Source organism: Onychomys torridus, chromosome 10 (genome assembly GCF_903995425.1).
Source record: "Onychomys torridus chromosome 10, mOncTor1.1, whole genome shotgun sequence".
Taxonomy (NCBI): domain Eukaryota; kingdom Metazoa; phylum Chordata; class Mammalia; order Rodentia; family Cricetidae; genus Onychomys; species Onychomys torridus.
In genome coordinates, this window is record NC_050452.1 from 30,314,427 (window position 1) to 30,342,220 (window position 27,794).

The 27,794-nt window shown below is 51.4% G+C and overlaps 1 protein-coding gene across 2 annotated transcripts in view; it reads right to left on the reverse strand.

The window, feature by feature from the left end:
* The window catches only part of Sorcs2 (sortilin related VPS10 domain containing receptor 2), a 379,471-nt gene that overhangs the window by 45,058 nt on the left and 306,619 nt on the right, over positions 1 to 27,794 (reverse strand). For both annotated transcript variants that reach the window (XM_036200422.1, XM_036200421.1), the window contains exons 4-8: positions 16,698 to 16,862; positions 10,560 to 10,633; positions 7,461 to 7,525; positions 5,074 to 5,192; positions 1,916 to 2,005 (exon numbers count right to left, since the gene is read on the reverse strand). In XM_036200422.1, coding sequence (XP_036056315.1) covers positions 1,916 to 2,005; positions 5,074 to 5,192; positions 7,461 to 7,525; positions 10,560 to 10,633; positions 16,698 to 16,862 — 513 coding nt within the window. The remainder of the gene's footprint in view (positions 1 to 1,915; positions 2,006 to 5,073; positions 5,193 to 7,460; positions 7,526 to 10,559; positions 10,634 to 16,697; positions 16,863 to 27,794) is intronic.

Consider the following 27,794-nt stretch of genomic DNA (forward strand, 5'->3'; position numbering starts at 1 on the left):
TCTGATCACCAAAGGCTCTGTCTACAATGAGGCTCAGACCAGCATGTGTGAGGCATAGAGACTTTATGCCTCTCCCCCATAGATATGCTTAAAAGTCTGCCTCCCAAAGGAGAAACAAAGAAAAGGGAGGTGGATGGGCTCTGGACCTGCTTTAGCTGACCATAGCCATTGACATCAGAGCCCAGATCTCATTGTCTGGAGGGAAAGGTCCATAGTGTCCACCCTGGCCCCACAGGCTACTTGCTAGCTGCTCTAGGAAAGTGCACGTATTTGCCTGCTGTGAGACAAGGGCAGACACGGCTACTGTTCCTAGGTCAAAAGCTTAAACTGGACACTGAAGGCATTATAATGGACTGCAGAGTCCCAGGATAGTCATGAGCCTACACTCTGCAGTGTGGCTGTTGCCAAGGGGGAGGGTAGAGAAGGTTCTGGAGCTTTGACTCAGCCATCCATCCCAGCATCACTCTCTCCTCTATTATATGTGATATGCATTTTATTTTACTTTAAATAAATTCATTACAAATAAAGGATGATTCTTTCTTTCAAGTAAATTTGCATTCACTTTACCCAGTGGATGCTTTTTATGTAATTTGTGGTTCTGTCGAGTCTTCTTATGAGCATTTTTCTCTGCTAGGGAACTCCAGGACTTTAGAAACAGTCATTACAAGTCAACAGTTCAAGCGAAGGATGCTGACTCATCCTAACAGCTGTCCACCTTTCAGAGAGTCCAGGAGTGGGTAGATCAAAATGGCAGAATGGCATCATTTATCCCCCTTAGAACAGGAGAGGCAAGGTGCAACATAGAACCAGGCCACACAACGTTGAGTGTGATCTAACTCCATGGAATGGGATTCTGCTGGAAATCAACTAAGATGCGGGAGGACTGTGTGTTCAGTCCATTTCCTGAAAATATTCCCGATGAACCCCCACAGTGTAGGGGGTGTACTTACAGGGACACCCACATGTCTGGACTAGAGACTGGCTGTGGCTGTGTAGACTCCTCAGCTCAAAGCCCTGCAGCCAGTCACTTATTGTGGGGGATCATGTATCCATCTAGAAAAACCCACCGGACACACTGTCATGCTAAGCAGGATGCTGGGGTTAGCCACACCAAAGTCACTTTGGCATGTGACCAGGGGGGACCAAGACAGGGTGGGATGGGGGAAGGGGCTCTCAAGCAGGGGATCCCCTTATGCTGTGCCAGCCTCTCTCATTTTGTTGACATTATTCAGGTAACTTAAGAAAGAAAAAAAAAATGAAGAGATGGCTTGTTGGGGGGAAGCAGGCAAGAGTGAGAATTCACCATAAAACAATACAGTCTGATGGGAATTCGGTTAGTGTGTCTGTGGGTTGCTGATGAGATGCTCTTCTGTGCTCTCCTGAGCAGCTCACATGCCTCTGGTAGAGGGCTCAGGTGCTGGGAGGTCCCAGACAGTTGTGCTCAAGGTCATAGAAACTATGACTTCTGGCCATAGGCTCCTTGTCAGAGGTCCCCCTATGTGCCATATTCTCCACACCAGGACCGGGGTGCACATCCCTAGAGTTGTGCTGTAACCCCAGCAGGGCCAGCCAAACCTCTCATCACCGGAACACCTGCCTTTGCTGAAGGGAAACTGTTAGCTCTGAATTCGCTTACTCAGCCAGGCCTGCAGCTAATTTAGTGAGCTCATTACTTTCCTTCCCATCCTCCTCTCTCTCTTTCCTTGAAAAGATGTTGGAGAAAGGCCTAATAGACTTTTCCCTTTGGTTCAGAAGAGTCTGAGGTACCTAAGTCCATAGCTTTCCGATGAGGGCATTAAGAAAGTGTGGCCACATCCATTCTTAGTATCTGTCTCTCTTGACCTTGGGACCCCCAACCCCAGTGTATAAGGCCTCACCGTCTTTGCATCTGGCACAGGGTGGGGATGGGTCTCACCTTGGGCAGGGCATACTTGGGCAGCTTCATCAGGACAAAGTCGCTGCGGCGATAGGAGACATAGTATTTGGTTCGGTTTGTTGAGGTCGTCTGGGGAGAAACACAGCGTCAAGGGACAGAATCTCCAGCGAATCCCCACTCTCAGCCAGTGGCCATGCCCTTTGCTTATAGCCATCATGGTTCCTCTTTTTTTTGGGGAGGGGTTCAAGACAGGATTTCTCTGCGTAGTTTTGTGCCTTTCCTGGATCTCACTCTGTAGCCCAGGCTGGCCTCAAACTCACAGAGATCTGCCTGGCTCTGCCTCCCGAGTTGCTGGGATTAAAGGCATGTGCCACCACCGCCCATGGTTCCTCTTCTGCACTGATGACAAGACTTCACTAAATGACTCATCTGTGAAGGGAGGGACTCTACAGTCTGGAGGTGTCCAGGCCTCTATAGAACTGCTGTGACCTGGACACACAGAGGTCCTGGGGACTTGGAGAAAGGTCCCCATGGTGGGAAGGTCTGACACCCTTCCCCCACAGCAGGAGCTAACCACTGAGGTGGAAAGACAGGCCCCTGGAACTCACTCCTCCACTCACTCATCCACTCACTCACTTGCTCATCCAATCATTCGCCCATTCACTTACTCTGAGAGCACCATCCCATTTCCTAAGAAACTGAGCAGAGAAAGCCAGTGTCACCCACAGCAAGCCCCAAGCCTTTCTCAGAGCTGGAATTTGAATCTGTACACTAGCCACAGGCACAGAAACCTGTGCACACTGGGACTCACTGAGACAGAAGGTGTCCAACAGGTGAGGGATGCTATGCCTGGCTGAGTGTCCCAAAGAAGTTTGATGGGCCCATTCCCAGAGTCCATCTGGTAGATAAGCTCAGGGCCAGAAGCAGAGCCAGGTTTCACCTGTTCTCATCTCCTGGGGAAGCCACTGGGGTGCCTCAGTGGAGGATTAGTGTGCAAGGGCATGGCCACCCCCATCCTGCCAGGAACTGACTGTGAAGCCAGCAGGGCCTTCCATGAGGCATAGTGGGAAAGAGACCCTCATCTCCAAGGTCCTTCCCACCTGCAGGTGCTGGGGGCAGGGCAATGCACAGAGGCTTTGAAAGACAGAGTCTGGGGGTGGGTGGATTAGGGACAGGCTGCACTGCACTGTCCTGAACAGCAAAATCAGCAAAAAAACAGTAGCCCACACAGCCCTTTCATCCTCTCCATTCCTCCTAGAGTGACCACACTGTGGGGAGCCACTGACAGGCTAGAGTGAGCTGGGAAGGCTGGAGTTACAGTGCCATCTGCGGATCCAGTGGCCGCTTGTCTCTGTGAGTGCTGTGGTGTCTGGGGAGGGACCACCAGCCCATGACACGGAGCAGCGAGCAGAGACTCAGAGGCGATCTGGTGGCTCCTTTGAAGCCAAGCAGTGGCAACTTGGCATCTGACACCTGCATGGTCTGGTGAGTGGCCCTCCAGAGCCATGTCCCTCTGTCATCCTCTATCACCTTCTCAAAGCACGGCTTCAGAATAGTGGAAGCAACAGCATCCCAGCCCAGCCTCAGCAATGTGACCTTGCCTGCTCCAGGTAAACCAGAAAGAGCTGCCTTGTCTAGGTGTGTCCTCCCATGGACCTTCCACCTGTTCCGTATGGGGTAACCTTGCATTTACTCCAAGACTGGTAATACTGGGTCTGCCCAAGTACGGCTTGCCAGAGAGGTTCTGGAGTCCTGTTGACTCCCAAGTTAGCCCCATTCTACCAGGGCAGACCAAAGATGTGGCTGTGGGACAAGAGACATGTCAGATGCCAGCTGTCCCTGGAAGGTGATGGTGTGTCACCTGGTCTGATGTGAGCCAGGCAGGGAGAAGCAGTGGGGCCCCACTGGACTACCTCAGCCCTGGAGGGAGAATGCCCAGAGAAGAAGTGGGATGCTGTCTAGTCCTTGGTGTAATGCTTGAGCTGTGTTTTCTGGGACTTGGTTTTCTCTCCAGCAATAGAAACCATTGTAGAATGGGAGTGGGAACCAGTGCCTACCAAGAGAGACAGGTATGGGAGCCCATAGGTACAAATGCGGAGCAGGGAGGATTTGGTGGACATGGCCACTGGTGATATAGCTGGGACAAGTGGGGTCCAGGGCCTCCTGCCAGGCTGGGAGAGAATGGCCCATGCTGAGGGAGAAATGCCATGGAGACTGGGCAGGGGAGAAGTATGGGAAGCTGGAGGACCCTCTGCTGACAGGACTGGAGTTTCCTTGCAAGAAGCTCTGTGCTTGTCTCACAAGGTTCCAGAGTGCAGAGCAGGGACCAGCAGTGGGATCCAAGGAAATGGCCTGTCTCTGTAGATGAGTTTGGAGATGGTGACAGTCTTGGTTGGTAACTTGATGGGATTTAGAATTACCATGGAAACCAACCCCTGGGCTTGGCTGTGAACTGTTGGCTGGTTGATTGAGGAGGGGAAACCACCCTAAATGTAGGCAGTGCCACTTTACGGGTGAGGACTAAGCAAAGTGGGGAAGGTAAGCCAGTCCCATCACTCACTCTGCTCTCTGTGTGCAACCAGAGGAGAAGGTGAGCCAGTCCCATCACTCACTCTGCTCTCTGTGTGCAACCCAGCAGCTGCCTCATGCTCCTGCCGCCATACCTTTCCTGTCATATGGACTGTATCTCCGGAATTGCAAGGCAGAAGAAGCCCTTCATCTTTAGGGCATTCTTTTCGGTACTTTGTTGCAGCATAAGAAAAATAAATAAGACAATGATGGTCTGCACTGGGCCAGACAGTCTAGTAGGGTCCAGGCTTCCTACTCTAAAGGGGTCAAGAAGCTTCCCTGCCAATGTTCACTAGCATTTCCCAATTGGCCTGAGATATATATTGGGGCGGGGGCTGCAGCAGTGTCTTGGTTACAGGGGTGCAGAGCCCCAGGATAAGACCCAAAGCATGAAAGGCACAAAGTGAAATATGTATACTTGAATTAGTGGGCCCCAGATGGTGGTCAGAGGGAGGAGTCAGGAACAATCTTCAGCCAAGGTTCTGGTGCTGGGGCCTCTGTAGATGCATGCTCCAGTCACAGTACAGGCACAAAGACGCTGAGCCCTGCTAAGTGGCATTTGGAAGCGAAGTGCCATTTTGTTGGTAAAGGCTCAGGCAGTGTCATCTCCCAGCACCTGGAACACTCACCTTCAGAAAGATGTACTCATCCTGGACAGTCAGGGAGCCACGGTCGATGGGGCCAGCAAAGGGTGCTGTGTGGGGCTGAGCTGAGCAGTTGTGGATCAGGCAGGTGAAGTACAGACAGCCTGCAGGAGACAAGAGCAGCCAGGACGTGCAGACCCTTCTGAGGTCTCCCATAGCAGGGAGGCCTCCTGGGCTCTCCCCTTTGTAACACCAGCACCTTGGCTTGGTCTGGCACTTCACTTCCTAGGATTCCTAGGATTGTTTACTCACTGCTCAGCTATTTTCTCAGTCACTCACTCATCCACTCACTCACTCATTCATTCATTGTTTTATTCACTCATTCACTCACTCATTCATTCACTCACCCACTCACTCATCTACTCACTCATCCACTCACTCACCCATCCACTCCCTCAACCACTCACTCATCCACTCACTCACTCATCCACTCACTCATCCACTCACTCACTCATTCACTCACTCACTCATCTACTCACTCACTCATTCATTCACTCACCCACTCACTCATCTACTCACTCATTCATTCACTCACCCATCCACTCACTCATCCACTCACTCATCCACTCACTCACTCATTCACTTCACTCATTCACTCACTCATTCACTCACCCACTCATCCACTCACTCATTCACTCACTCATCCACTCACTCATTCACTCACTCACTCATCTACTCACTCACTCACTCATTCACTCATCCACTCATTCACTCACTTACTCATTCACTAGCTCACTCATGCACTCATTCACTCATCCACTCACTCACTCACTCACTCTCAAGCTCATTCATGCACTATTCATGAGGAAACTGCTTGGAGGAAGGTCCTAAGCAGTGAGTGACTGTCATGGAGTGCTGGCCCCTGGAGCAATGGGAACTGCAGCTCTGGAGAGAGGCAGATAAATGATGAGACCACCATTGGTGATAGCAATGAGCATCATTCTGTCCATCACACAGGCAGAATGCCCACACAGGGGTGGACTCAGGGTATCTGGTTTTATTTAACAGTTTTGCTGGAGACACTGAGGAGAGCCAATCAGCACTCAGCCTCAAGGAGCTCTCAGGCCAGGGGAATGCAAAGGAAAGCTGGGTGTTAGGATGCTGTGGAGTCCTGAGGAGTGACTGGTGAAAAAGTGGCCTGGGGATGATGGGGAAAAAACTCATGATGGATAAAGGGGGGACAGGCAGCCCCAGCCAGGCTAACAGGAGTGTGGTGAGCCTGGAACAGGGTCCTCTGGAAGGCCTGGCTGGCTGGAGGATAATGGAGTGGACAGGTTAGGAGTTGGGACCTCAGGACTCTGAATGGTCTGCTGTCAGGCTCTGAAGACTGCTCCAGCAGGGCTCTAGGCAGGGGGCTGGTGAGTGGAGAAATGAAGTCTTCAGGAGCTGGGCAGGATCTCATTCATGAGCCTAGTTGGTCCAGGGCCTTTTGATGCAGAGTTCAGGCTGCTGCACACAGACTCTGCTTCCTCTAGGATGGAGGCTATGTGAAGGACCTAAACAGCCCTGATCCAAGGCTCAGCTCATCTTTCCCCCTGGAGCATAGCATGTCCAGACCCTCGGCCAGGCCTGCTGGGTGTCACCTTGGTACATCCCTACGTGAGGTAAGTGTCCTAAGACCTGGCAACCAATTGCCCCCTCTCTGAGCTTTGCTCCGTGCTTACCCAAACAGTAGCTGCAGTAACATTTGGTCCCACCCTTTGAGGTTTGGAGCCCTGGCTGATAACTTGGAAATAGCATATGTCATTATCTGGCAGCAGCTACCTGCACAGAGAACTAACCTGTGTGGACCCAATGTTTGCCACTACACATGTGTCAACCCACTTCCTTTCCCCCTTCCTGCTTTACAGGTAGGAGGACCAAATTTACCTGCCTAGGACCCCCAGGACTCCACTTGGCTGGTGCCTGTGAACTACATAGGACTGCCAGGAAAGACAATGACTTCTGTCCCCTTCACAACATAAGAGACTAACGTGCATATATGAGTGAGCTTGCTCAGTGTGAAGGCTGTAAATGGCAGGAAGTTACAGGCTGGGGTGACCCAGCCCTGCCTATGGGAGGGGAGTGACAGAGACCCTGAGTCATCTCAGCCCTCAGCCAGGCTGGGTGGGGCCATACAGTAGGAAACACTCAATGCTCAGGAGCCAGAACAAATTGCCCTGTTAATAGACTTTCCACAGAGCTGGGCTCCTCCACTTCAATTCATTCCCAGCGGGAAACAAGTGCGTTTCCAATTATGACACATCAAAAAACAATGAGGTCGGTCCACAGGGCTGGCCACTGAGGATGCACCAGTGAACAAGGGCCAGGCTGAGCAGCATCCCTGGACAAGGATGCTCAGGGACACCCGTGGGTGCCCACCTCCCACTTACCTCCACTGAGGTCCTGTGCTTCCATGTGGACCAGGTTGGGGTCAGCGTCCACCCCAGACACAGCCCTGGAAAAGAATTGGCGGAGGGTAGCATCAGCAAAGGGGTGGTTAAACCCTTTCCTTGGGCTTCCATAGACCACATGACCTCTCTGGGTCTGAGACAGCTCTTGTTCTGTGGGTCCAGAAGACACAGCCCTCCCTACTAAACCTACAAGCTCCAACAGGAGCCTGGATGAAGCCAGATAGAGCTTGATGAAGCTGGCACCTGCTTGTTCATAGGACTGTTTATAAATTCACCTCTTCCCCAGGGTCTCCCACCCCAGATGAGGCATAGGCTGGGACCCCTGGCCCAAATCTACACAGAGGGAGACTCACAGGTGCACAGAGACATGCCCATGGTCGCACAGCCCTAACAGGTTCACTGGGATTCCAACCAGGATCTGGATTTGAGTGGTTGCCCTTGTCTTTACCTGATGGCTGACTGGTCAAGTTGCCCATCACAGGGGATGCTGGGAAAAACTCTTTCCACGTTTGTCCCCACCCCTCTGTATTGGCAGAGGCTCTGTGAGAACAGGATTCCTTCACCCTTGCTAACCTACACCAAGCTCCCCTAAGCCATGGTTGAGTCTTGGATCTCACAGGCCAGGGACTATGTGACTCAGGTACTAGTCAGGGTGACCTGAGGCTCCCACCAGGTCTGCTTGACCCAGAAGTCATGCGCCTCTCAGAGCCCATATGCCCCTACTCCTAAGGTCCATGTCCTAGGACATTATTGAGAAGCCTGTGCCGAGCCTGAGAAAGGCAGCCACAGGACACCCAGAGAAGCCCCACAGCACCTCAGGAGCCAGTGGAACCCACTCTGCCAGCATCATCCCAGGCCTTGAGGACAGAGATCAGTAAGACATGAGGGGTCAGGAAGCTCCGGCTGGGACCTCTCCCAGCCAGCAATCCCCTCTTCCAAATCCCAGGTGTGCTCATTTATATAGGAGAGCCAGAGAAAAGAGACAAAAAAGGAGAGGAGGGGGGAGGGGAGAGGGGGAGGGAGGGGGAGAGGGAGAACATATGCACATGGGCAGGAAGTTCTCTTCCTGGTACAGAGGCCATAGGGACCCAGGTAATAGTTACATACACTGGCAGGTCCTGGGAGCAGGGGGCATGCTAGGTGCCTTTTAAATACTCATTCACCCAAAACACACTTAGTCCTTCATTTGCATTCATTCACCCGTTCACTCCCTTACTCATTCACTCACTCACTCATTCATTTGCTCACTCATAACAAGACACTCACTGGCCAGCATCTGCTCCTGTGGTTTTTCCTCCAAGGTGGCTGACCACTGAGGGGAGGCAACAGTCCCAGAACAGGCACCTTGTTTTTAACACCACCACCACCACCACCACCACCCCCACCCCCCACCCCCTCACCCCCCCACCCCCCATCCCGTCTCCTTAAGGAAGGAGCCAGTGCCGTTGTGTGCCTTCAACACTGCTAATAACTCAGGCCAGAGACAGAGCAGAGGTCCTGGTGCTTTCTGCGGCCAATCCAAGGACAAAGCTGTCAAAACAGCATTATCTGTGGCATACAACAGGGGCCATCCCTTGCCTGTCACCACATTTCAGGAGGGACATTCTGAACCACACCCAACCAGCGGCACAACTAATCCAGAAGGGATCCAACCAGTGGCACTGCCAAGCATCCTATGGTTCTCCCACATAGCAGCACAGCCCAGAGCCACAGGAGAAGCTTGTGGGCAGAGCCAGTCCGACTTGTCCAAGGCTACCCTTTCATCCCTGCATCCCAGGGCTGCTTTCTCTAGTCAGAGAGTCTCCATGAGCCAGGCTGGGACACTCCTTAGCCTGGCTTGGGACAGGTAGCAGTCCTACAGTCTCCCTGAGGTCCTTGTGTCCATGGAACTCAGAAATCATGCTTCCTTGACCTTAGTCCCCACCCCCTGGGAGTGCCTCCATGGGCAGTTTCTGCTCCTGACAGAGGACATCAGTGCGGGGCCTGTGATTGACAGCAGCCCTCTGGTGTCAGGGAGGGTACTCTGCTGGGCTGCTGCAGAGGGGTAATCATCACTTCCTCCCAGGAGCAGAGGGCACAGATGCCAGAAGTCAGTGTCAGAACCAACTTCTGGTACATGGGAACCAAATCCTTGTGAGGAGAGCATGGAGTCACAAGAGGGTTGGAAGGGGCTGTTTTCAGCATGCATCCCCATTGGAGACAGAACTGTGGCCTGGCTGGGAGGCCAGTACAACGTTTTGTGTCCATTTGCATTAAGACAGAAAGGACATAAAATACATGTATGTGTGTACATGTGTGTGCATGCAAGAGAAACCCCGTGCAGGTAGGTGTTAGTCTAGAAAGGGAACCATGGTCACAGCCGGGTACAGTGTGAGCTCCAAGCCAGCTGCCCTGGTTTCCTGCTCCCTTTTTACTGCCTGGGACCCTAAGCAGGTGCCTGTCCTCTATGGTCTTGCCTGAACAGCCATCATGTGCCTCCTGAACTTGAGAGCTGCCGGACTGGGAATGCTGCCCAAGTCCTTGAAAGGGCTCCCAGAAGGTCATGCCAATGGGGAGCCAGCACACCCTGCTTTTTGTCTGGGACCTGGGGCCCATTCCACTTTCTTTTGCCCTTTTCCCAGCTTCAGCCCTTGGAGGCTGCTGGGCACGCTGGGTCTCTGGTTCCCGGCAGGACTGAACTTTGTGATGTCATGGGCCAGAGGAGTGAGCTCCAGGGTACTGGCTGGACAGGAAAGTGAGCCTAGGCAGACAGAGCCTGGGCATTCCTGGAGCATGGGAGGTTGACACAGGGCACCTCTCAGGAGCAGGTGGGGGTTGAGTTGGTGAGGAGTTGGGAAGAGGGCAACCAAGAGCATTGAGTCACCCTGAGCTGTACTGTGCCAGGGTCCCTGTGTTTTACCTCCTTTAAGTAGGTGGATACAGAGGACAAGGTGGGGTCTAAACATCTGAAGCCACTAGGGAACAAGGCCTGAGGGATGCAGAGCCCCAGACATCCTCAGGAGCACAAAGAGGACCCTAGAGTTCTCCTAGGGTGAAAAGGAGGCAAGACCTATGGAAAAGGCTGGGAAGGGCTCTCACCAGAACACGTGGTCCTTGGTCACCCGTTCCTGTAGCAGTGTCCACTTCTTCCCCAGGTCAGATGACACATACAGCTGCAGGGCAGACAAAAGAGAGACAGAGCGTTGGCAGGGAGCTCTGAGTGACAGGGATCTGCTACAAGGCTCTCCCAGGGATGTCGCTCTTGTTCTGCAGGCACACCGGAGCTGCAGGCCAATCACCAATGACTGAAGCCAAAGAGAGGGCTCCACACGGAGGTCTTCTTACTCAGGCTGGCTGGTAGGTGAATTCTTGGGGTGTCTGGCCCAAGCTGGACAAATAACAAAGCTCAGAGGGCCCCTAGGGTGGATGCCTCCTCCCTTTCCAGCTCGGGGTGGTGCATGTAGTCTGGCAGATTCACGTGGGACCCCTGCCTTTTCTTTTCCTCTTCCAGCCCTTCTCAGGACTTCCCTGAGTTCAACTCCCTCTGTGAGACATTTCTGCACAGGCCCTGGTGACCTCACTGGACAAGAATTGCTGCTGTCTGCAGGCAGCCAAGGAAGAGGCTATTGGTTGAAGGTGAAGAGCATATCCAGTATGGGCTGTGACTTTATCTCTCAGGCAGGTCAGGGAGAAGTTTTGAGTAGAGTGGCCTTGGCTTCCTGTCGGCCAGGCGCTCTGTCTGTTATGATGGGGGTAGGGCAGTGGGAAGGTCTTGAAGGAGGCAGACTGACTTCCCCTCTCCAAACAGTCAGTGTGACTTACAGCTGGCCAGCTTTGGTGCCCATCTGTAGAACAGATAACCCAGGTGTGCATTTGCTACACAAGAAACACAGTGAACCTCAACACACACCTCCCTCATTCTCCTATGTACCTGGCCCTGAATCTCATGTCTTCCTTGAATGGTTTTCATGCCAGCCCTTCACATACTGAGAGAGTAGGCAAGGATGTGGCAAGTCTGTCACCACTGTCCACAGGGCACCTTTTGCTTGCATTATTGCATGCGTCTTATGGGTGTCCCCTCCAGCGCTGACTTATTGTGTCCTTCCTCTGTTCCTGGAGACATGTGGACATTGGAAGCCCCTTTGGCCCCACATAATTCTGCACACTGAGGTCCATCTTCATCTGAATAAAGTCCAGAGCTGTGTGGTACTGTTATTGGCAGCTGTCTGTGGCTCAGTCTCTGCTCTCTGTGCCTGTATGGCACTTGGTTCCCTTACCCATCAAACGTCATCCCTGGCAGTGACGTTCTGAAGGGGGAGCCTGTGATTCCAGCAGGCACGGCTTCTGTCGGAGCCCTTCATTCACAGCTGTGGGATTATGCCTACATGCCAGGCTCTTCTAAATTTCAGTTTCCTGCTTTAAAAACTAGGATACACATCTCTGTCTTAAAAGGGTGTGGTGGGATATCTCAGTCACCTCACAAGGTGGCAGCATCTGGGCAATGTGCCGTGGAAGCCCCTCAGCTCCAAACAGTGCACTGGGAATCAGCCCTGGGTTTGGAGCCCCCAGCTGCAGGATCTCTTCCTTCCACTCCATTTCCCATCTCCGTGTACCCTTGCTTGCCTGGGGCACTCACCCGCCTGGCTCACCTTCTGCGCCACTGCTGAATGGATCCTTGTCTGCCAGGTATGCCAGTGAGTTTTCTGAATGAATGTGCACATTTGGCTGTGGGGCAAGGGCTAGCTAGAAAGGGCAGGAGATTAAGTATTTCTGGCTTGGTGGACTGAGTGGTCTCTATGGGAACACTCACCTCTTCTGAGCAGAAATTGAGAGAGTTGAGAATGCAGGCTAGACACGTAAGCATGGCTGGATGCCAAAAAGCTTAACAGGTAGCTGGACATTATGTTTGGACACCTGCTCTGGAGCACATGATAAGAAAGCATCGCCTTTCATTTGTAAAAGGGCTTTAAAAAGGGAAGTTTTCCTCCCTAGGATGACCACCAGCCAGGCAAGGTACTCCTGTGCCCTGTGGAGCCCCTGGACCTGGGCCTGGTATGACCTAAGGCTCAACAACTACCAAGGCACATGGCTGTGAGCTACATCAAACACTGTTTCGCTGAAAGCCTCCCCACACTCTCACAGACACACATATTCAAACCCATACAGACACATATACTCATGCAATACACACTTACCAACACAACCATTAGATGAACAATTTTTCTGTCTTTATGAGATGAGAAAACTAAGGCTAAGAGAGGTAATCATATCCATCACTGTAACAGCATTTGTACATAGCAGCAATTCCCATCTCATAGACCCAAGTTCACAGAACTATGTCAGTGGTGGAGCTGTATCCCTAGGAAGGATGGCTGGTTATCTCTGGCCCTCTCTCTGGGTCACCTGAATGACTGTGGCCTGCCCCTTTCCACCTCATGAATCAGTTTATCCATCTGCAAATTGGTAGAGCATTGCTTACACCCACAGATAGTCAGTCAAGAAGACAAGCATTTAGGGGCCTAGTTACAAAGTTTTCACATAAATGAGTGGCATTATCACTACCAATGTGCTGTGTTTATGATGCCCATACCAGAGCTTTATGGAGCTTTTCCAATTCATTCTCATGAGGGACACTGATTTTACTACGCACCATCAATTGCTGCAGAAATAGAACGCTTCTGCTTAATAAAAGATAAACGTGGAAAATAAACAATAACAAACATCGGAGGGATGCCCTAGTTCCCATAGCTAAAATCTGCAGAGGTAGCCTGTGTCAGGATGGTAGATCAGCTCAGGAGAGTGATGGAATGTGCTTTAAGGCATTGCTGCCCTGAGAAGGAATAAGGTGAGAAAGTGCAGCCAAGGCAAAGAGAAGATATCACAGGAAGGTGTACCCTAGGAGTGCACATCAGTGGCCTTCATGTGAGGCCAGAGGGGCAGTATCTCTGCCCTGGGCTGTGATAGCATCACTATTAAAGAGCCTCAGTTTCCATCCTCCCATTACATGTAATGCCTTGTTGTCTTCATAGGTGGGGACACTAATGTCTGTCATTGCTGACTCCCTTGCAGCTAGACTGCTGGGTTACAGGAGAAATGAATTCACAGAGTTTGGAAAGCCAAAGCAAGAAGAGGTATTTTCTTTTCTTCCTTGGAGTTCTTCTGGTGTCTAGCATGTCCCAGACAGCATGCTCAGCTATGGGGTGCAGAGGCAAATATCCACTCTGCTTTTGCATAGCTGCTGGGGATTTGAACTCAGGTCTTCATGCTTGTTCAGGAAGCATTTTGCAGACCAAGCCATTTCCCCAGACCCAGAAGAGGTTCTTGACTGGAAGAGGAAAAAGAAAAGTAAGGTAAAGCAAAGCAAAACAATGTGAATCTGACCCTGTCTTACAAATAAGTAACCTCAGCTCTGCCAGTAAGTAGGTCCACAGCTCAAGCCTAGGGAGATGAGGCTGTGGGTGGTGAGACAGTAGTCCCCAGAGAGCTGGGTAGGAAGGGCCTCCTGGTCCCAGGAGCTTGCTAAGACTTGGAAGGAATATATATTGGGTGTCAGCCAGGAAATCTGGCCAGACTAAAGTAAGGTACCTCAGATTGTGTCCCAAATATGACATAGTGAGAAAGGAGCAGAAGGAGGCAGAATATCCCAAGTGAGGTAGAGTCTTTGTCAGAGAAAGGGCAGATATCTGAGAAGAGAAGGAGGAGAGGTGGGGGAATGGGAGAGCAGGGGGAAAGAGTCAGACAGTGACAAACTTAGTCCTGTGCTTGCCCTGGTAGCTTGGGGCTTGGTGTATGACTCTGGTCAAAGCTTAAGCTGGTAACGTTTCTGTGTTTTGTTTCACCCATGTGGTGAGAACAGCATGCTCCCTAAATGAGAGCCACATGGATGCCAACACCCTAGTAGCCAGGAACCACATCCAGAGGATTCTAGCAAAACCTGGCAGAGTCCCAGCTCCCAGAAGACTCAGGACCAATTCCCAGTGCACTGCTCTGAGCCAGGGGGCTTCACGATGTCCGCCTCTCAGCACAGTGTCTGGATGCCTGGCTAACAGCAGGCTTGTAGAGCCAGAGTTGGCATGATTCCACTACACACTCAGACTCTTGGACATCCAAAAGCATTGACAGACCACCAAGCCCCCCCCACAAAAAAAAGAACCTCAAGATGGCCATCACTTACTAATTTCCCCAAATCCCTCATTCCTTTTATAACAGCAATTAAATCTTTTTCCTCTCCTTTCTTTCCTTGTCATCACAGAAAAGAGCCAAGGAAAATAACCAAGGTTTCAGCTCCATTAATTTTTCAGGGCACCATAAATTAAAGAGCAATTGCAACACAGTCAATTTCTTCAGGAAAATAACTTGCCATAGCCACGCTTTAGTCTAATTACATGGAAGGCTAAGTAGCACTATTAATACCCAGAAGGGTGTGCAGCCCTGAGGGAAAGAGGTAGGAACAGACAGGCAACCACAGGCCAGGGACACTAGACGATACGTTTTAGACCTTGCCAAGGAGGCTGGACTATAGGGAAAGTTGGACTTGGCTACCACCACTCTCCACTTGGGGCTCTCTTACTTGACTGATCCCTGTTAGTAGGAATTTATCATTAATCCATATGTTTATTCATATAACCAACAGCTCTCCATCCACCCATCTGTCCATCCATCTATCCACCCACCTGCCTACCCATCCATCCTTTCCCTGGTCTATCCCCAATCCTCCACTTTCCACTCATCCATCCGTCCATCCATCCATCCATCCGTCCATCCATCCATCCATCCATCTTTTCCTTTGTCCATTCACAATCTATCCACCCAGCATATATTTTCAGAAAACACTTGAGATTAAGATGGTAAAATATAAATCTAACATGGCTGCCTTTGAAGAATTCAGCCCTAGTGTGTGTGGGCTGGAGACTGGGATCAAAATCTAGCAGAAACACACATCAGCATGTTAGCACCAAGGAAGAGACACAGGACCCTGGAAAAACATGGAAGGCAGATGCTGCTGCTGCACTTCAGTTACATATGTTCATTTATCTAACCAACTGCCATCCACCTACTCACCCATCCACCCACCCATCCATCCACCCATCCATCCATCCATCCCTCCCTCCCTCCCTCCCTCCCTCCCTCCCTCCATCCATCCATCCACCCACCCACCCACCCACCCACCCACCCATCCATCCATCCATCCATCCATCCATCCATCCATCCATCCATCTATTCATCCACACACCCATCCATTCATCCTTGGATGGATCCATTCTGGCCCTCACACCTTTCCCTGTCCTGGAGACTGATGAATAGCAGTTTCTACTGGCTGCTCTTCTGGTCTCTGGCTGGGTACAGCCAAAAGAGGAGTGAAGACTGGCTGGAGGTAGGGGAGGGGCCATGGTTCTTCTTCCTGCTCCTCTCCCTGATGGCCACAGTGTGGCAGGCACTGCATAGCTGACACCAGGGCCAGACTTCCTTCCTTTCTCTTGCCTGCTGTACGGTGTGGTGACAGGCTATCCATCCTTCCACTCCAACACAGGTATATTCTGATCCTTAGAACTAGTGACCATGGCCTCATATGGCCCCAAACAGCTTTCCAGAGGTGCTTTTTAGGATATGGGGAATATCTGGTGGGTCTGGGGTGGAGCTGCCTCTGTTTTTATGAAAGACGGGGACTGTGAGAGGGTTAAGATATATAGTCATGGACACAAGTACACTAAACATGTCCATGTATACATGCAGAGGCATTCTAAGGATGAGCAGAGACTTAACCTGGCTGTCCTGGAAGACACAGCAATGCCACTTTAGCCCAAAGCACATGGCGACCACCAGGACCAAGAAAAGGGAGACCAGCTCTCCTCAGAGTCTCAGAGACACTTGACTTCAGCCCAGAGATACTAATTTTACACTTCCTGCCTCTAGGTCTGTGACAAAGCACGTATGCGGTCACTGGCCACCATGGCTACAGGAAACTATCCAGTGCCCCTCTACCTGAACACCCAAGGGCCATTCACTGCCACCTCCATTTATTCTAACACACACCTATCATATCAGTGTGAGACTCCCTGTGCTGATAGGTGGCTACCTGTGTGTGTTACTAAGGGCAATGTTGAGGTTCTTGCCTCCCAGCTCAAGCAAGGCTCTGCCTCACCAGTTGGGGTTTGGAGTCCCCTGGCAGGAAGAGCTGCTTTTGTCCTCGTGTTTGTCTGACTGGGTCATGTGGCCTCACATCCCATGTTCCCTTACCTTGCTGTCTTTGGTGTAGGCAAGAACCTTGTCCTCCTCCTTTGGGTGGAAGAGGAGCGTCTCCACGAGGAAGGGGACAGGATACTTCTGGAAGGTGCTGCCCTCGTCGGTGCTGAGGAAGAGGCTCTGTTCCCGGTCACCAAGGGACGAGCTCACCAAGATGATCTGAAACACAAAGTGTGAGGCTGAAATCAGGGTTACTGCTGGGAGGGATGTTCTCCTTTACTGCACCCCCACTCTTTCATGGAGGCTCCCAGCAGGCACTATAGCAGAGCCGAGGCTTGACCTGGAATCCTGAAGTTCAAGGTCTGTACCATAGAGGAAAGTCGGCTCTGGAGAGAGCTGAGGCAAGTGTGGGTGTGTGGGAAGTGGGTGACGGGAATGGAGGTGTCGGCCTGAAGAAAAGAATGATGCGTTAGATGGGTTTGAGTTAAGTGTAGAACTCAAAGGCAGGGTGAGGGGCTGATGGAGATGAGGGTTACTGCAAGGTCACTGCAGTCAGCTAACTAGTGTCCTCTGAAAGGATGTACCCACACTCTAAGCCTGGGAGAGCGAGTGTTGAGAGCACACCCTGCTCTAGGACCTTCCATGCTGCGTAAATAGTGGGTTTGGAGCTCTTCCTTGCCTGCAAAGAGTCCATTTTACCAGTAGCATTTGGCCCCATTTTGAGCACAGACATGGGGGCAGATGACTGTACCTTGGTGGGCATATAAACATGACCACCTGGCCAGCAAAACCACTTGTTCCTAAAAGCGGACTGGTGGTCACCCTTGAGATTTATCAAAGTAAACTGGCCCCCATCTGGATGCATCGTACCACACCAGGAAAAACATGCCAGGAATTTACCAGACACAGTAGATCAAGGAAAGGGTGTAACACCCTTACCTGGACTCCATAAAGTGAAGAGGTCACCTGACACCATGATGGTGACCTGTCATCTGGCTCACGTATGTATTAAGGAGTATGAAGCAGAGAATTCCTGACTGCCTTGAAGTTAACTCAGTTCCCACGGTTGACAGGGCCTACTCTGACTGCTGGCCCCTCCCTGCCCTCCTGTTTGCCCATATGACATCCATTCATCATCCATCTGTTCTTCCCTCTGGATCTGGTCCTGCCATCCATCTTAAAGTCTCCACTGTTCTGCACCTCTTCCTTGAAATGGGATTGACCCTGAAGCTCAGCTCAACCTTGAGCCTGGAGCTGACTTGGCAATACAGCATCCAGCTCACTTCATGATCTTGTTCCCATAGGGACTTGCCTTCCACAACACCCCCCCCACACACACACACACCAGCGACTTCTGATTGCCTTCAGCTAGGTCTCTAGACTCCTTGAACTCGGCTGTAGCCTCTTCAGTCCTTTGTATCCATGCTGTAACCTAGTGTTTTAGTGAGGGTTTCTATTGCTGTGATAAACACTGTGACCAAAAGCATCTTGGGCAGGAAGGGGTTTGTTTCAGCTGACAATGCTCAGGTCACACACTCTGTCATAGAGGCCATGGAGGAGTGCTGCTCACTAGCTTGCTCAGCATGCTTTCTTACAACACCCAGGACCGTTTGCACAGAGCTGATACTACCCATAGTGAACGGAGTTTTCTCATATCAATCATTAATGAAGAAAGTCTCCTACAGACCAATGTGATGGAGGCATTTTCTCAGCTGAGGTTCTTTCTTCTCAACATGACAAAAAACAAGCGAGGATACCTACCTATAGAGATAGGCAGGTAGATAGATAAACCAAGACACTTACCTATAGAGATAGGCAGGTAGATAGATAAACCAAGACACCTACCTACAGAGATAGGCAGGTAGATAGATAAACCAAGATAGATAGATAGATAGATAGATAGATAGATGGATGGATGGATGGATGGATGGATGGATAGATAAAAACATGCGCACACATACATACATCTTCTGGGTGCTATGCAACTGTGCTCTGAGAGTTAATATTGGTAATTAAGATTGGAATAAAGAACCAGTATTCACCTTGGCCAGCTATCTAGAGAATCGGGACTAGCTGGCAATTGCAGCCAATAGATTGAGGTGGCCTGTGAACTGAATACAAGACAGTACATTCTGACATTGTGAAAGATGAAAACGTGTCTGTCCATCTTCCTGATACAGCACAGTCACAAGGACCTTACTTGGGAGAATGGTCACTGGTGACAAGTGTAGGACCTCAAGAGGAGACCATCCTAGATTTAGGGTAAGTCCACCAACAGTGTCCTCATTAGACGAGACAAGAGCACAGAGATGGTGACCTGGGGCTGCTGGACACATGATGCTAGAAGAGGCAGAAAACAATGTCCCCTGGACCTCCTGGGGTGGAATCCAGCACACCCTCCCTTGGATGACCAGCCTCTACCCTGAGAGAACAGTCCATATTCAGCCCCCATCACATATATCCTTAGTTTGGGCAGGAGCTCTGCTCTGGATGAAGGGGAGACAGGCATCTGGTTTATGTTTCCACAACATGAATTTGGTTCTACTGGAGGCAGGTCCCCAAGAGGCTCCCAGGAGTGGGCCATTGGGAGACTGGCAGCTTGGTCTTGTGGGGAATGCCACCTCCCTTCAATGTGCACACCATACCCCTCTGTGGAGCGTTTGAGGTGACAGGGGGCCCACAGGCTGGATGAGCATTCCAGGTCCCATGTGGCTCTGAAGCCAGCTGATGAAACTCCACGACTGGGGTGATGTGCCTCATCAAAGCCTCCCAAGGAGAAGTCACCACAGTACCTAGCTTTGTGGTGTGCAGGACCCTCAGGGAACCCTGGTGCGAGGGAGGCCACCTGACCCACCATCTTTTACATTTCTTTTTATGCTGTCGAGTCCCGGGGATACCTTCTTCTTTGGACTGCTTGGGACTCCCCTCTGCTTCATGGAATAGTCAAGAGAGGTAACCGAGACCCTGTTGTCACACTGTGAGTCTCAGGAGGGCTTCAGGGTTGAAAAGGCAGAGTTGGAGAGCTCCTGACAAGCCAGACCTTAGGGTCTGGGTAAGCTGGGGAAGTGATCCTTCCACCCAGCATCCAGGCAAGGGTTGCCAGAGCCATTGGCTCTGCAATCCCTGAAACACAGCAGCGATGGCAGAGTGAGGACTGGTCTCATGCCATGAACTCTCCAGTCCCAGTCCACTGTCTACCCCCAGACTACCGGCATCAATGAAGCCCCCAGAAACTCTCCTGGTTCTCCATAGTCCCAGGAAACAGTCTGCCCTCACAGGCAGTGCCTTAGGCCCTTTTGGGTCTGTGCTCCCTGCCTCCTGTTTGTGCTGTGACCTCTGGTGGAGTCACGGCTAACTTGTAATCATTCCCCTTCTTATGTGTGCAGACTCAAGTCCTCAGGCAGGCCTCCCTCCCTCTGGGCCACCTGCACCCCAAGGTGTAACTATGTTGTATTCATAGAACTCTAAAAAGGAGTTCTTGTCCTATCACCATCTCTGCTTGCTAGGTGTGGAAACCGAGGCACAGAGAAGGGAAAGAGATGTCAAGTTCACATGGTCGAGGTCTAAGCAGTTGACATGCTCTGTGGGGCGCTATGGTGGGAGAGACACTCTGCTGGGTCTGGAGCTGTCTGGGAACCAGCATAGTTGAGGAAGACACGGCTTCCAGGAGGGTGCAGGGCACTGAGACCAGCCTCTGTCTGGATGCTGCTGCCATGGCCTTTCCGAGGTCAAGCTTATCTTGAGAAGACAATGAACGACCCATGAGGATCAGTGGGCTGCACAGAGCGTTTGCTCCAATCTAAGTGAGCCGATGATAATCCCACCGCACTTTCTTTCCAAGGAATCTTAACGAGCTCTCTGGGAACATTAATTAGTTTCTTCCAGCACAAAGCCCACTATCTCTGTTCAGGAAGACCTGGGAAAGACTCTGTAACAGAGACAAGAGATGAGCCTGCAGGTGTGGAGGAGCAGGGTAACTCAGGGAAAGGCCGCAGAGTGGTATTAAGAATAGATACAGGGTGGGAACACAGGGTGATGGATACCGTTCCCTGTGCTACAGTGACCGAGTTCTAAGAAGCTTGTGGCATTGTGTAACACCATGTGATGTCCCAGTAAGCAGGGATGAGTGACCGCAGAGAACACCCAGGGCTTCGGAGAAAGCCAGAGCAGAAGTCAGTTTTGAATGGAGATTAGGATTAATTAATTAATTAATCAAATTAGGATTCCAGATTTCACTTAAATAAACTTATCTGTAGTGGTTCCAGGTGGAAGATGTGCCGATTGCCACAATGATGGCACCAAGGTCAGCCAATTAGTATTATCCAAACACCCCACTGGACTCCCATGTCATTGGCTTCCTGGTTCTGTCCCAGGACCTCACAGCAGACACTATGTGAGTAGGTGGTCAGGTCTTCTTGGATCCTGTTGGGGACAGTTTTATGCATGGCGGTGGAGAGGCATGCAGATTGGTTCCTGCGGGGTCCCTCCAGGGAGCCTCGCTAGTGTGTTTCCCACATTTGCCTGTGATCTTCCAGCAAACACCACTTTGGTAGTACTTGCTAGAAGATCACATGGGGAGGTATTGTAACCAGGACACACTGTGGTCCTGTGCCACGCTGGCAGGCGGCATTCAACAGGCCCCTTTGCTGTGGCTTGCTTGTGGGTCCTCTTTGGAGAGGGATGGCATCCAGCCTCCCTGAGGGCGAAGCAGCTATGAAGTGACTGGAATTCTGCACTAGAACTGGCCCCACCTCCCCTGCTGTTTACTTAATCATTCAGTTATATCACCAGGGGCTCATGAATATTTATTTTAGACATCGCATTGTAATTCATAAACTGTTTACTCAAAGCATCCAGCTGTAGCTCTCAGCAACTTTCGGCTCCTCCCTGTGTCCCTTTGGCACATCCTTTTGTCCTTCCTTAGATGATCCAAACTATGTGTAGACACCTAACAAGAAGAAAGATGACACAAGGCACCCAGACATCCTGTGTTCAGCTCATCAAACACAGGCCTGACATCTTTTCTCCACCCCAGGCTCTCCATGCACCCCTGGTTTGGCTAATCTTCCCAGAACCCATATGCCCCTCATTAAAGCTCTTTCCCATGATGCATTCTGACACTGCAACTGTTTGCTAGGGGCCTCCTGTTTGGAATGCATGCTTTGAACAACTCTGTGACTACCAGCGCAGGTGTGGGTGGGGCTGGCAATTGATCAATTCTGGGTGGATAGAGGATAAAATGCATTCTTGGAGGAGGGGATGGCCAGCCACACCTCCACTTGGACTCCCATAGGATCCTGTGTTTGCTTTTCTCTTTGGGAGAATATCCTCATGAATATTCAAGTAGCCTAGAGGCCAACAGCTAGAAAGCCTCATTCACTTCTTCCTCCTCACTGCTCCCAGTAGCACACATTAGTGAAGGCTCATTCATTCATTAATTCTCCTATGGCTGCTGAACCATGATCAAGAAGGGGGCCTTCTCTGAGGAGGGGCACACAGCTGGGCCTTGGATGGGTAGATTTGACTGGCAGAGCAGGGTAGTGAGGTCATGGGACAGGGTCTCAAAAGCAGGGTCCCTGGCCCACCTCCCATCTCCATCCCAGGCTCTTGTATCAGTCACCCCAGTTCTGTATTTCTGCAGTGGGCTGAGACAGTAGACACCTTGCCTTTGTGGGCATGTGCTGCTCCCTGCACAGACACACAAGAGGATGGAGACACCCTGACTGGGATGACTGAGATGCTGTCCTTGGACTTCTACCGTGATTCGAGACCACATATGAACAAACTAAAATAGCTCCCTTCAAATGTTCTGAGTACAAACTCCCAGGCAATGATGTCCTACCCGCAGGTGGCTCCACACCAGTCAAGTGGGGCCTTACTCCACCATCTGTTTGTCAAATAGCTTCCTTCGGGGCTCTCTCCAGAGGATGCCTCTTCCAGGAGACCCTCCTGGTAGAGTCAGTGTGGCTCCCTGACCCTCACCCAGAATCGCCTGCACCATGAACCTTGTGGCCCCTGGTGTTCTTTCTAGGGAAGCCTCCCGCAGCCTGGCAACGCTGGGTCTATCTGCTATAGCCATATCCCAGCCCAGACAACTCAACTGGCCCTGAGTAGGTTCTGTGACTTCATTACTGAGTAAGAGCCCTGGGCTGGGCCACCACCCCCGCAGGTGGGCCTGGGGCTCTGCCTAGGTGACCCTGAGGTGAGAGGGGCCAGGGGCCCAGCATTCTCACCAGGGTCTATTTTCAGCCTTTGGGAAGAGGGAAGTGCTGACAAGGACAAGAGTACCAGGGCAAAAAGCAAATCAATTAGTAGCTCGAGGGTGGAGGTGGGCAGATTGCACTTCCAAATTGAGAAGCAGAGTCTATTTTCAACCGTGTATTTTTACTGCTTACTATTCTGGGGCAGACATATGGTACCTGAGCTAGGTCCTGGGGGCTGTGAGGCCGGGTTTCCTGAAATCAGGGGCACCATGTTCAAACATGCTGTGGGAATATCCGACACATTCCTTTGACTGATGGCTGGGCAATTCAAAGCCTGAGCCTCAGGAAAGGCTAGTAAGCTGCAGGGCCCAGCCCAGGGGCAGGAGTATGGGTCAGGGAAAGGTATTTGGAACACTCACAGCATATCTGCCGAGGAACTGCGACTGCCCTCATTTCTCAGAGGAGATGCTGAGGCCAGAGAGGCTGAGGTCCCGGTGTGTGGAGTTCACTGTTAGTGTGGCTGCACCAACTTCTCTTCCTTCATGTTTCTCTAAACCACCCAGCTAATGCCTAGGGCATGGTTGCTTCTGTCTGGAAGACAACTAGCTCGCACCAGGGGACTTGATACAGCAGGAGATTCTATGAAGGCCTCTCTCCCAACCCTAAAGGCCAGAAATGGCTCCCAGAAGTCTACACATCACCAAAGCATTGGGGGTGGATTTCTGATTACATGAAGGCTCCCTGGACCTTTCTCCCTGCTGGTCAGAGTTCTTTACGACCACTCTGTCAGTACACATACATGCTCTGATACCCTATTGCAGTGAACGCCTCCTCTGTTCCTCCAGCCTACAGAGAGAAAGGGGGGAGGGGAGAGAGAGAGAGAACCTACAGACATTCTGGGGTGTTGACCATAAATGACCCCACCCCATTGCCCTGCTGGCAGACGTGGGGCAGATTGGGTGGGACCCATGCTGGATCCCTGTTCCCATGGCCATATCAGGAATCCTGACAGCTTAAGGGTCTACATGCCTTCTTCTGGGCTTCAGATTCAGTCAGATCTCCTTCCCGTCTGCTGTGGTTCACAGGACAACAGTTTGGACCTCCCAGTCTGATGTGTCCCAGTGACTGCTTCCCTTGGAGGCTTCTCATGGTTTCTCTTCCCACCAGATGCTGGATGTCACCGACCTGGTCCACTTCCTGCCATGAAGCCTTTCAGCCCATCTCTTCCAAAAGGCAGTGCTAACACTCAGCCTGCCCCAATGACACACATCAGATTGCAATCACTTACGTGGGGCTTACAGGAAACAAAAAAAAGTATATGTCATCCTTGCTTGCCAGAGCCCTGCCTGGCAGCCCCACAGACCCTCCTCTCTCTCCATTATGCCTATATGTGTGATTGTGTGTATGTGTTGGGGCGGGAGGTAGGTGCTGCCAGCCCAATCCTCAAGACTGGTGTCACCTGTCTATGGAACACCCTGCACACACACACACACACACACACACACACACACACACACACACACACCAACCAACGTTCCTGGCCAGCCAGATGGAGCCAGCTGGGAACTCAGGAAACTTGATTTTGACGGTTGGAGATACAGACAGTGGAGACAAACACAGAGGCACCCACCCCCACATCTGAAATTAGAACCTGCTAGAATCTCATCTGGGCCTGAGTGAGTCATGAGTAATTAAGAGTTCTCCAGCCCAGTGCCTTTATCATCCCCCAAGACTTGCAGATGGGGGGGGTGGCTGGTACCCTGAGGTGGGATCTCTGGAGTGGCAGAAGGGGTCATCTATTTGGTAACCCCCTGGAGACAAGTTGTACACAAGAGGATGGGGCCCATAGAGCCAGGTGGGTTAGCTAAATGAGATTCAGACAAGGGCAGCATGCCAGAGAAGATGGGTGATTACTAACAATGCCTTGGAATCGGGGTTCAGGAGCTTCGGTAGGGATTGAGTGCCATGGGCCACAGAGAATGCTCTGACCTGTTGGCATGGGCAGATGTGGATGATGGTGTCATTTACAGAAATGTGGACATGAGACAGGCTTGGGAGATGACCAGATGATCAGAGATCAGGCTGAGCCTCCAAGGTTCCTGGGACATACCCAGTGGAGGGAGAGATCTTCAGGGCAAGCCTGGTAGGAAGCTGGCCTGGGGGCAGGCGTCTGGGGACTACATGCCCACACATGGGGCTGGGAACCAGCTGTGGCTTGTATTATTCCAGGGAAGGTCATTTGGAGTGTGCCCTCTTGGCTGTTTTGGAATGAGATGGTGTGACATGGCAAAGTTCTGGCTTGGATGTCACCCCATCCCCTCACCATCATGACATACTAGGCTGAACAGCCTTCCCAGGAGAGCTGACAGGTTGACAGCAGGGTCACTGATTGTCTGGTCTGGCCTCACAGTATCCCCAGCATCCTTCCCAGCCAGACCCAGCACAGGGTGAGAAGACAGTTGGGAAAATGGACAGCAGTTCCCAACCTTCTTATACTTTGGCCTATGACCTTCACTCCAGCCTGTGCAGGCATCCTAACATGTGACCTTCACCTCAGCCCATGACCTTCACTCTAGCTGTCCTCTCTACCATGTAGGGAAGTCTTGGGGCCCATACCTGCTGTGGTTTCTGATCAAGGCTTCATGATGGAAAGATCTAGAACTATATTACCAGTCAAACACCAGGATCTGGTCCATTCCATCCTTGCTTACTGAACAATGCACACTTCATCCAGACCATTCCCTGTCTTTGGTGCTGATGTCTCTGACTTCTCCTCTTTGACCTACAAAATCCAGGACTTGGCTGCCTTACCAGCAATTCCTTTCAGCAGCATGAGCTTGCTGTGAGCTAGAGAATCCATTCTTGCATCAAGGAGACAGAATGGAAATATCTGCGGGGGCAGGATGCAGATGACACCTGTTCACAGCATGATTCCCGAGAGATTTGAGCTCCCATTGTGCAGAATACATCACAACAGGACCAGAGCGCCCTTGCCCCCCAGCTGTGAACTGCTGTACAGTCTTAGAAATTTACCAGGAGTGCTGCAAGAAGAGAGGGCTCAGGGCAGAAAAGTACTTGGCGTACAACCCCAATGATCTGAGTTGGATCCCTGGGACCACGGTGGAAGGAAAGAACCAACCAACTTGTCCTGAGACCCCACAGGTGCACTGTGGCATACATGTGCCCACCATCCCCAGGAATGAACAAACAAACCAATTCACCAGAAGCTGGTAGACTACAGCAAGACTGGATGGGTGGTACTGCCTGTCTATCTAGAAGCAGGAGACACAGTTGGTTCTCAGCAGGGCAGCCCGATTGTCCTTACCTAGTGGGATAGTGACTTTTCTGCTGCTGTAATAAATACCATGACCAAGGCAACTTCAAGAGGGAAACATTTATTTGGGTTCATGGTTCCAGAGGGTCAGAGTCCATGATGGCAGATGGAAGGCATGGCTGCAGGAGCAGGAAGCTGAGGGCTCCCATCCTGGACCACACACGTGGAGCGGAGAAATGCCATTCAAGCCACCAAACTACTTCAGAGTTTATGAAGGAGGGGAGGAGAAGAAGGGCTCCCACACATGGTGACTGACAGGAAGCAGGGTGTTGGGGCTGTGGAGGCACCATGCATAGGATTCCTGTTATTTATCTACACCAGGGCTGTGTGGAGTGTTGGAGTCACCATGGTGACCAGGAGAGCACAATCCCCATCCTTACCCCCATCCTCTGGGGCAGGATGCATTCATAAACACAAGTCTTAGTCTTTCATGGCAGCCTGGGTGGGAGATGCCCTTGTCTCTCCTCCAGACAGAGGAGTAGGAGCCTGGAGGGGGAAGTAACTTGCCCAGGGCCATACAACCACATGCATCCATCCATCTACATGGATGGTCCAGCTTGCTGTGGCAGCCATCCTGCCTCTGTGTGAACACATGCGCTGCTGAGTACCCAGTGTTGATTTAGTAAAACAGCCACTCAAACACAATCACAGAATTGATTGTCAGCTAAGGGCTGGTTCAGCTTTAATTACTGACTTGACAATTGCTAAAATGCCAAGAAACGTCCCAGGGCACACTTGTAAATGGAACGGAGAGGCACGCTTTCCCCCTAGCCAGGGTCCGTCCGCCTTGAAACCTGGCACCTGATCGATACTCATTGAAGAAGGCAGATGTATTTCAGGAGACATAAAAACAACTCACCACCCACGTTCTACAACCTTGATTTATGGGAAATCTTGTCAATAACAGGAAACTCGAGGTGGGGCCATTGTTGAGACCTCTGTTCTCTGAGGGGCTGTGCATGGAGGCCCTGGAGGAAATGCGGTTTAATTGCGTTTGTTTGCCTGTCTGAAGGCATTTCGCAGACAATGCAAAGAAGCCCATTTGCCTGGGCAGAGTACAGAGGATGGTGAATTCTCTGGAGTGACTGTGTTTTGCAAGATTGTCTTTTATCAGGACAGTTGTGTTAACTGTGTAAGATTAGATCAGTGAACAATTTGTTCATTCATCTGCCCTAATTGAACAAGGGAAGGCGAGGGAGGGAATGCACGGCAGTATTGTTAGCATTCTGGCTTTGCAGAGTGCCTGCGCCTGGGCAATGGTCGCACTGTGGGGATGCCAGGACCCCTGGGACCTGCTAGTCAAACATTGCAACCAGAGGCTGAGATGTCCTTGTCACCACTAGTCCAGATGCCTAAAGTGCTGCCTCAGCTGGAGCTAGAGGCCATTGTCCCTGGAGGTGGGTGATGGAGACCTCAGAACCAGTTGTCCCACAGGTCCACTTAGGGACTGTTGATCGTCTGCTCACAGAGCCCAGCGAGGATAGAGCAGAATGGCCCACACTGCAGCTTTCTGTTTGTCCCACACTACAGCTTCCTCACTGCAGAACCCTCACTGCAACTTCCTGTTTGGCCCTCACTGCAGCTTCCTGTTAGCTGCTTACCACCCTGTTAGGT